Source organism: Acanthisitta chloris, unplaced genomic scaffold (genome assembly GCF_000695815.1).
Source record: "Acanthisitta chloris isolate BGI_N310 unplaced genomic scaffold, ASM69581v1 scaffold36079, whole genome shotgun sequence".
NCBI lineage: Eukaryota > Metazoa > Chordata > Aves > Passeriformes > Acanthisittidae > Acanthisitta > Acanthisitta chloris.
Window position 1 is genome coordinate 4,280 of NW_008691528.1, and position 10,791 is coordinate 15,070.

Sequence of the window (10,791 nt, forward strand, 5' to 3'; positions counted from 1 at the left end):
TTGAGATACTCCGGGTTGGTTACTGAGAGGAGGACCGGGGGAGCTCTGGGCTGGGATGCTCTAGGCCAAAGGATTTACACAGCAGGGTGATCCGAGGTGGGTTTAAGGTTAGCCCATCTTCTCTCTCCAGCGAGGCAGTTTTTATTGGGGTAGTGAACACGCAGGATTTCCCTTGCTCAGTCCTCTGCACTTTCCTGCTCTGCATCTTCTCATCTCTCCATCTCACCTTTACATCCCGTAGTTTTTTGCTGATAAAAAAGAAGGTATACCTAATGAGTTATCTCCTGCCCCAAATCCATCCCTACCGGGCATGAAATATCCTCTGTACCTCCATACCACCTGGTGCTGTGCTTTGACTTGGGCACTGACCTTGCTCATTTGCCTGCTTGTGTGGGGTTGGAGAAAACAATAAAACTATGCTTGAAAAATGTTAATGGTAAGGAGGGCAGTTGTGGAAGAGGAGCATTTGCTGGGAGTTAGGGAACGACAGCATAATAGGAAGAGGAAAGTGAAAATTTGATATTAACAGCAAGAAATCTCCTGGGTAGTGAAACTTGTTAGTCAGTGCAGTAACCTCATCACTTGGCAAATTTAAAATAAGCCTGGACAAAACACCTTGAAGGTCTTCACTCCCCTCCAGCTTTGGTGACTCATGGTCCCTGAGGAATTCTTAGCCCTCTTGGCTGGTTACAGGTATTCCTTCAGACACCTCTGGCTCCTGATGACTTGAGTCAGCGAACACCCTGCAGGTGTTCCATAACTGCTGGTAGTCCAAGGCACAAACCCAGTCTTCTGCCTAGATTAGTGCTGTGGTGCTTCACTGAAGCAAGAAGGTGTCCATGCCTGTCAGGACTAGAATGAAATCTGTGTTTCCATGCATCATTTTCCCTAGGATATTGTCTCATTTCTCTCTTGCACTTCACAAAATAGCCATGTCTCCAGAAGACTATTTTTTGCTATCTTTTTGTGCAGCACTTGGTACTGTCATGCTGTTTCCTAGTCACTATCTTACTAATGCCTGACGGCACAGTCAATTAATTGTAATAAATAACAGTTGCAAGGCTGTTTGCTGAATCCGTAAACATGCAGAACATAATTCCCTTTCAAGCCAACACTTCTTCCAGAGAGGAGAGGTGTTTTTCTATAGTTGCTTAAACTAAGTCAGCCAAGATGCTGATGAGCCTTGTTTGTTGAGATGCCTCTTGTCCCTCCTCGACTGAAACAACATCCTGGCTTGCTCTTTGAGGGTGACCCATTTGAAAGGCTGAATGGGGAGCTCCAGAGCAGAGACAGTGTGCTTTTCCAGAAGTAACTGGAGCTAGAATATAGCTTTAAATATGCACAGGAATTAAAGGCTCAGATGAGGACCAGTCCCTACTGGAAAGACTTTGCTAGTATAGGCAGACTCAAGCAGCACTTTAATGGAGACACTGCTGATTTTAACAAGAGTTACTCTGCTGGTGTAACTTGTATTGCTTCTTTGAAGCAAATCAGCTCACCTGGCCCTGGCCCAGATTTTACCAGTGTCATTGTATCTATGCTAGGTGCTTTGCTAGTGTAAAAAGTCATAGCAAATCACCTTCATGCCTGGTCTTATTCTAACAAGAGCTGCTCAGCAGAGCCATGCCTAAACACTGGGAAACTGGGAGATTGAAAGTGCAGAATAAGTGCTGTGAAAAGAGCAGAAACTATAACAAACTCTTACTATATTAAGCAGAGCCATTTTTCTGTGACTTCTAACATGAACTCGTTTCTATTTCTGATCTTCTGAAAACTGGGGCAGATGCTGATTTGGGGTAAATCAATCTGGTTCCATTGAAAAGGGGTTGCTGGGGTTTTTTATTAGGAACAGACCTGGCACTGAACATGTTTTCAAAACATCTTTAATTGAGCCACTTCACTCAAATGAATATTCAGAGAGAGCTGGGTGCTTCTAGCACAGTCCCTAGGGAGAGTTGCTGTGCATTCTCACAGATAAGAAAACCTCAGGAAATTTGATGTTTCTATTAGACTCCTAGTACTTGAGGGGAAAAAAAATTGTTCAAAGGCAAGGAAAATATCTGGAGAAAACCTTCCACACAACTTCTGAGAAGACTTCATTAGCTTTGGCTTCTGAAACTCATAGTGTGTTATAAGACAGTTCAAGCCAGAAAAGCTTTTAGGCATTGATAGATTTTAGTCTCCTAAGGTATTTATGCAACGTTATTTTTACTTTTTTACTTTTTTTTTTCAAAAAGCCAGGGCTTTTCCAAGGCAGATTCCAAATAGCATATTATTTAACCCTTTCTGTTTTCCTAGTGCTAGTGCCTGAATTCGGCTTCGCCTCTGTTAAAAAGGAGAGAGAAAGCCTTTTTTCTAATCCCTTAATATATTTGACCTGAAATTTCTTCCCACTGCACCAATAGTTTTATTAGCCCCCAGGGTGTGGATCCTGTGAGTCTTCCATGTGCATAGCCCAAAACCAGACCAGCTCATTTCTTTGGTGAAGCTAGGAAGCACTGTGTTGCAGAGGACTGGGACTTTGCCTCTAGAAGCTTGCAGAGCTTGTTAGAGTCTCCCATCATCAACAGCTTTTCCTCCATGTCAGCCTTAGCATCATTGCAAAAGCATTTCTTTAGGAATCTCTCGGGAGTTTATATTCTATTTACATCATTACATATATTATATTTACATCATTGAGTATATCATATATGGTATGTATATAAATACAATTTTAATTCTAAGGAATAATTCAATTTTCACCTTTAATTTCAGATATTTATTTTTGCATGGACACATGTATCAAGTAACTTGCACCTGGAATAAAATGCAAAATGTTCCTGTTTCCAGATATCAATTTCAAGAAAAAAGGTGGTGGCCATTTTAATTCAATTTACAAGCAAAAATAAAAGCCAACAACCTGCTATTCTTGTATTTTGCCCTGGCTCTCATAGAGCACAACCTAACCTCAATTTCCAGTTGTTCCCATCTCTGCTGACACCATCAGTGCAAACCAGAAAGTAAACAAGACATGACAGTGCTTCTGGCTCCAAGTGGGTGAGGACCTGGAGGGAGGTCGGCCTGCTCCACATTCGAGTCAGTGTACCCACTGGCTATAATGATGCTATTTATACCCTATGCTCTGAACAATGCAGCATTGTGCCACCATCTCCCCTCTCAAGAGCTGCTGGACATCGGGGTCGTCGCAGGCTGCCTTCCCATGGTTAACACCCCAGCTGGGCAAGGCAAGGTCAGCTCTAGTTTTGGAGAAGGTGTATTCCAATGGCCTCAGTTAGGTTCATTTCTGTTACACCTTCACATGAAAGCAATTATCTTACAGATACAGCTCTGCCGTGTGGGTTGTCATGGCAGTCTTCTCACTTCTCAGATTACTCATCAGCAGCAATACTTGCCTCATAGGAGAAATATTGCGTGCTAGAATATTTGGACTGCTTGAGGCCCTTGTTTTAGAGGCACTATCTAATCATCGTAATATATACAAGGATTAAATCAAAGCATTGCCCAAACTGATGGTTGAGTTGATTGACTTTCTCACTCATATCTCTTCTGTATCCTTCACATCCAGGCAATCTCTGTCTGGACCAGGGATGGATGAAAAGGACATGCCTATTGAGTGCCAGCCTGGGTGTGCTCAGTACCTGATAAAATCAGCTGTGACAGGGAAGACAGACATTAATAATACAGGCTGAGTTCATCGTTTTAATTGAGATTTACAGTGTCTCCCATATCCAATTAAAAGCTTGGTAGAGTCCCAGCAGGCAGAATTCACTTGATGGAATTGCAGATCAGCTAGGACCACTGAGGTGACAGTCTCCATCAGCAGTGTCCCATCATTCTTGGGAACCTGTCTGAAAGACAGTATAGCCAGCAGAACTGTCCCTTGGAGCACCGTGTGGTGCAAATGCTGGGGGTGTGCCATCTATTCAGTCCCTGGTGAACTTGGTCTCCTCTCCGAGCACCAACAAGGCTTCTGCCTAGAGTGTAGGACTCTGATAGCTCGAGAGGATAGGTCAGCAATATCGTTTTCCATCTGTTTTCAAGTTGATGTATTTCACCCCAACACAGATGTTAATTCCTGGATTTTCCAAACTGTGTTACTCTCACCAGCAGTTCTGTGTGGAAGAGCTGCTCTGTATGGAGCAGGGTCCTTATGGAGCAAGTGTTCAGGGAGACCATGGCAGCAGCCTCTCAACAAAGGAAGGCTTTTTTGTCTACTGTCACAAAGACTTCTCTTTTCTGTGCTCCATGTTGATTTTCCATAACCATAGTTTAAGAAATCCACCCCTGATTTCTTCACATTAGTGGCTTTGCTAAAGCTCTGTTGATCCACTGTCTTATATCACAGAGTCACAGAATATTCAGAGTTGGAAGGGACCCTTGAGGATCATCTAGTCCAACTCCTGGCCCTGCACAGGACATTCCTGAGAATCACACCCTGTGCCTGAGAGCATTGTCCAAACGTTCCTTGAGCTCTGTCAGGCTTGGGGCTGTGACCACTGCCCTGGGAAGCTGTTCCAGTGCCCAGACACCCTCTGAGGGAAGAACCATTTTCTGATCTCCAGCCTAAACTTCTCCTGACACAACTTCAGACCATTCTCTCAGGTCCTGTCACTGGCTGCCGGAGAGAAAGTAAGTGCTGCCGCTGCACTTCCTTCCATGAGGAAGTTGTGTACTGCAATGAGATGTCCCCTTAGTCTCCTCCAGGCTGAACGGACCAAGTGAGCTCGTGGCTTCCCCTCATGTTTGCACAGCTCTTTGCTGATATTTCCTCATTCTCTTCCTCCCTGCCTTGACAAATGGTATAATGTAAGTCTCCCAGTTAAGAATAGGAGTTTATGCTGGCTCATTCTTGGTTTTCAGATAGCAATCAAGGCTAGCTGAACACCTGCCTAGGAAAAACTAAAAGCATAAAGATAAGTGGAGTTATGAGATATACGGGTAACTAATTTCAACAGTGATCTTTATAGAGCCTGAGAAATAATGGTGAGAGATCTGCTTGAGGAGTTCACACTTGCGGTATAATCTGTTGTCGGAGTCATCGGATCATTTTTTATTTGGTTTTCCAAAAAATTTGTCTCTTTTTCTAAGAAATATTTTAATTCAATGCAAAACAAAAATAAATGAAACTCTATAACACTTATTAGTGACAGGAATTAATCTATTTTCCCTGTGTATAAGCAAAAAACTATTCTATGTAGTTAATTGTCTATTATACCTTGCTGACAGTGCAACAGAGTTCAAAATAGAAATGCCTAGGTGTAAATGCATTGTGAGACTCTCCTTGTACCTCAGACTTGCCAGACAGCTTAGTAGTAGTATTTTATGTAGTATTTGAAGCAAGTATTTTCCTTTAAAATTATCTAGGTTTTTCTTTTGAATTGATATTTTTCCCCTGGAACTTTACAAATTAAGATTAAAACCAGTTTAACTTGCTTTCCCCCTTACTCATTTTCCACATTCCTTAGAAAAATAAATCACTCCCAGTTGAAGCCTTATGGAAAGAGAGAGAAAAGTTTTGGGTGGGAGTGAGAATGGAAGGATTGGGACATATAAAGGCACAGTTGGCAATCCTGCTCTCTCACATTTTATAAGACAGTAAAATCTGCATATGGCAGATGCTCTTTTTACAAGGGGAAAGAAACCCCTTGTAATTTAAGTCAGGATCTCTGGGACTCTGCTGGGTGTGTTTTTAGAAATTTTTCTGGAAAGCATCTTTTAGTTCTGAAAACAAGCAAGTTGCTTGGCAGGTTTTTTAGAATGGGGAATTAAATATAAAAATCAGAGTGCTGTATTAAACAGTGTCATGTAATAGCTGCAGTATTGTTTTCAGGTGCTGGCTCTTGAACTAGGAAAGAGATGATAAGGTGTTTCTTTTTAGCTTGCTGCCAGGCCCCACTCTGCAGGATGAACTAAGATTAGAAGCTGTTCTGATCTCACAAGACCAAATTTTCAGTGTTTTCTGGCATCAGTTCTTGTGTCTGATTTAATTTCCAGAGATGTATTCAGACCAGCACAGGGTTAGACATCCAGTTCCGCTCCATGGTAGTGGGAAGATTAATGCTCTGGCACCACTGAGCTCTGGGAAAAGACAGCACTGCTCAGAAACCCCAAAAGAGGCTTCAGAGCTGATCTTACAGGATTGTGTACACCAAGGGTAGAAGGGCATTATGGTCCTTGAGCCTCCTAATTAATATTGCCAGAGAACCTCCCCATTGCTTGTAAGGATTGCTGGTTAGCTAAAGGACGAAGCAAGGTAGAGCATTATAGGACACAGAAAAACCTATCCTCACCTTTTAATCTGTTTTGAGATTGCAATCAGAGTAATGGGTAAGAGTCACTTGGATGGGGCAGCATAAAGCAGAGCAGACTCTGGATAAATCTTCCAGCTGATGATATGGAAAAGCATTTTGGTATTTGGATGAACCCTGGCTGCATGGGATGAGAGAACAGTGTTAATGGTTAATGAAGGGCAGAGTCAATCCTGGCTGTATAAAGAGTGACCAATACATGCAGTGTTGGTAGGGAAGAGGAAAGTCTGCTTTGTCCTTGTCATTTTTAAGTTGGTGATGAGTCATGTAAAATCCTCAGAGCCAAGGTAATGTCAGGGGAACTGGCTGTAGTAGAAAGGCAATTTTTTTTGTATCTAGGTGGATCACATAAGAGAAACTGGGCTCAGCAACCAGCGGGGCACAGGGTAGGATAATATAATTCTTTTTATATAGAAAGAAATACTAGTGTGTCAGAATTTGTTCTTGTTCTGCCTAAAGAAAGAAGTTAAAATTACAGCATTTCAAAGAACAAGACAAAATTCCTTTGCAATCTGAAATATTTTTTAAAAATACTAAAAAGCCCAAACCAACCATAAAAAAAACCCTCAACCCACCAAAACCTGCCAACCTATAAAACTAAAAAGGATTCTTAAAAGAATTTATTGCTCAAACTTCTGAAATGTCATTTTTGTTACAATTTTTTTCTGAGCAGGAATTTTGAGAAATATTTTAAATAAGTGGGTTTGGGGATGAATGTTCCTTTGACCCAAAAAAAGATGGTGTCTGAAAGGATGCTTTTTTTTTTGTTTCCTTGAAAAAGTTCTGTTAATCCTGCAGGCATTAAAGCACAGTGTTTTGCTTCAGGATATTAGAATGTTCTTTTTCTGGGAAGGGAGCACTGCCAAAAACCTGGAAAAAACCCCACAAGGCTGAGGTAGAAAGCCAAGAGGATGTGGGTAGTGCAGGTGGGTAACAGAGAAGGTGGTGTGAAAAATCTCTTTGTGGTGAGAGGAAAAAAGAAAATGGAGATTACAGCTGCTGACAGTCTTGTCATTGTTTGCTTTGTCGCAGTCAGCTGGAGCTGCAGGACAGCTTGGAGAGCACATCACCCCTTCAGAAGGCGCGTGGGAGCGGGTGCTGTGGCGAGGCAGCCTGAGCCTCACTTCACACCCTTACACTTCCTCCAGCCATGCTCAGCAGCACAGGCTCGAGGCAGTCAGCAGCCTGGCTTAGCACGGACGTGCACGGGAATTACTTGGTGAATTCAAGAGTGACTTTTCAGACTGGCACAGCAGTCTACCTTACATGCAGCAAACACCCAGAAGGCTGCAGACCTTCCCACAGCCGAAACAAGTGTGGTCTGAGCTGCAGGGTTGTCACTTGGTCAGGGTATCAGCTTGTGATCCAGCTGCTGCTTCTGTCAGTGGTGTAGGGGAGCTAACCACCTCACTCAGGCCACTTTGCCTTCACTGTTTATAACCAGAGCTCTGTGTGGATGTCAGGAACACACATTTCCACCAGCTCCTTCTCTCTTCTGCTCCACACTGATCCAACCGGGCAGTGCACGTGTGTGAGGTCACTGCCTGCTCCAATACCAGCTCAGGAACTCTGGAGAACTGAGGGACTTTAGCCTAAGGCATTTTTACTGCATTTCACTGCAAATTTCATTTCTTTATGATCATCAGTTACTGCTTTTTTTTGTCAGCCTGTCTGTTCTAAATAGAGGCTCAAAGCCTTTTACACTGGCTAAGGAAGTAATGGTTTTCTCTGTAAATAATCCTGTGGTTTCCTACAGCAGGAACTTTATCAGAATAAAATCAGAAGCAGCTAATGGAGGCTGCAGGATTTGTAACAAGCATGAGAGCCAGGAATGAGAGCAGTGTTGGGGCTTTTTCTTCTTCAGCTTTTAATTTTTTCCTGGTTCAGTGGATATTTTTTTCCCATTTTGGATTTTCAATATGTAGCATTAGTATGAAGAGAATTAATTTCCTTTTAGCATTATTCTAAAGTGGACAGCCCCCAAGCACGTTTGCAGTATTTCTGTGTAGCACTGGTATTTTTGCCTGGCAGGACTCCCTCTGCCCGAGGTGAAATCTTGCAGCCCCCTACGCATTTCACACAGTACCTTATGGAGGGGAGGGCACAGCAGAAGACATTTTAAATTGAGAGGTGAGCTCTTGCATGGTTGCTGCAAAAGCCTCACCTTGTGGCCAAAACCCTGCCCAGACAGAGGGGTGTCAAGAGTCGGGAGAAGGCCTGTGCACTGCCACTGCTCCTCTGCCCCACGTGGTCTGGGAACAGACCCCCACAGACCCAGACTGCTGCTCTGGACAGTTTGGAATGGGGAACTCCCATTTCCCACAGATCTGCAAAAGTCTCGACAGTTAAACCTTTCATACTTTCCTTTCTTCTTTTCCTGCAGTGATAAAGGGAAGCTTTCAGCAACTGCATATGGTGCCTTGAAAGAAGAGGAATTCTGCCTTGTTTAGCCACATTGGTACTGACATCTGTGAAATAGTTGTGTCATCTTTTGTAATGTTCCTTTCTGCTACTGTCTTCCAGGTGCACACGTTCAGGGGCCCACACTGGTGTGAATACTGTGCCAACTTCATGTGGGGCCTCATTGCTCAGGGAGTAAAATGTGCAGGTAACAGTCATTCAGTCTTCTTTTCCTAAGACAGTCCTCATGTTGTCACTGTGCAATGTGCTGCCTGCTCCACCCTAACACTGCAGGGCAAGGGTGCAATCTGGCCCTTGTTAAATGGGAGAAGGAAGAGTATCCACTCTACTGCTCATGGTTTCAGGTACCTGTTCCATCAACTCACTGCAGTGATGCAGAGCATCTCTTGCTCACAGAGAGGAAATGATAATAATAATTAAGGGATTACTTTTTTTCAGCCTTTTAGAATGGAGGATAAAGTAAGTAGATGCATAGTTAGCTTTCTTTCTTTTGTACCATTCTGTGTATTGATAGGTGTGAGGAAGTCACTGAAGATCTCCATGTGCAAGGTGAGCATCAGCAAATTGCATGTTGCTGCTGTGACAGACATCCAGGTTAATTTTAAATATAAACCAGCAGAATTCCAGCATGCCATAGACCCAAAGTCATGTCTCCTACTTGCAAACTGAAAAGAAAGGAAGAAAAGGGATGATGAATAAGGGATGCCTACTGAAATGTTACATAAACATTCAGGTGCTGGTAGAAATGTATTACATGCATGGGTGTCACTGCAGGCATTTCTGGGATAAAGCCTTCCTGAAGGAAAAGAATTTGACAGTTTTATTGATAAGATTCTTCTGACAAGAAAGGGCAGTCAGCTTTTTTCAAAGGCACCAAAAAAAAGAGGATCAAAGTGATCAAAATAGTTTATTTTAAAAGTATTTTATGACATTCTAGCAAGCAGCCACATTTATAAAAATGGTGCAAAGAGATGTTGATGTACGAAGACCTGCATACGTTGCCCTGGAAACTGAATTTTCAAGCTAATTTAAGAAAATCTCCTCTGTCTAAAGCTTTCTGAAGTCTTGTCTCAAGCAAATAAGAAGGCTTTTTATCACAGAACTGCAAAGTAATGTGGAATTTAAAACAATTTCTAGCCAAATAGGATTGAAGTATTTTTAAATTCTTCACCCATCATTATTTGAATGCAATATTTTAGTATTATCAGTAGGCTGCATTGCCCAGGATGGATTAGAGAGTGCAGCTCTGTTTTAAGAAATTATTATGTAAAATGTAATTTCCTTTCTCAGTATTTTCCCTCTGCTAAGAATATAGGGTTGCGGCCACATCCTTCACTTGTGAGTGAAGGTTCTTAGTACTTTTTACTGCTGTTGATTTCACACAGGGTGTACAGTGATGGAAGAGAAAGAGGAAGCTTAATTTTGTTTGTGAACTATTGTATGATTAAAGTAGTCATTTTTTGATGACACTTCAGCCAGTAAGTGTGCTGTCTTACTTCCTTGCCTTAAGATTTTTCAGATCAATGTTGTGTAGCTTTTATAAAGAAAAAAATGAAACCAAACAGGTTTGCAATGCTGCTTGGCACTGTGGAATTAACTAATACCAATACTTTTACAGTTAAACCCAAAGTGCTCATGATTTTTGTATTGCCTTGTGGTTTTTTAACTAGAGTAGAGCAGATTTTCTGGTTTTATGCATATTTTTCAAAACTGTGGATTTCCAAAAGCTTCCAAAATCTGGTTTTCTTTCCTCCTTGTGAGAATGGTAATAAATACTGCATGTGTCCTTTTTCCTCCTTGCAGTGTAGAGGAATATATGTGTATTAGATGATTTCATAGGTTTAGAAACTATAATTAGGGCTTTCTGTCTTGTGTAAGGTTTCATGTCATTGTTGGTAGATTGCAGTAATCTCTATGATCTTATTTGTATTTTAAAATGATGTATGACCATGCTTGCTGAAGTGTCAGCAAGCTGTTGGGGCAGGATGAAGCTTCTGGCTCTGACAGCTTGCACAGCCTCAGCTGGCAGGAATGGGCAGACACTGCTGGAGGTGAGGCACAG

At 42.2% G+C, this 10,791-nt stretch overlaps 1 protein-coding gene across 2 annotated transcripts in view; it reads left to right on the forward strand.

The window, feature by feature from the left end:
- CHN1 (chimerin 1) overlaps positions 1-10,791 on the forward strand; it is a 29,949-nt gene that overhangs the window by 4,273 nt on the left and 14,885 nt on the right. For both annotated transcript variants that reach the window (XM_009082263.1, XM_009082262.1), the window contains exon 2: positions 8,832-8,916. In XM_009082263.1, coding sequence (XP_009080511.1) covers positions 8,832-8,916 — 85 coding nt within the window. The remainder of the gene's footprint in view (positions 1-8,831; positions 8,917-10,791) is intronic.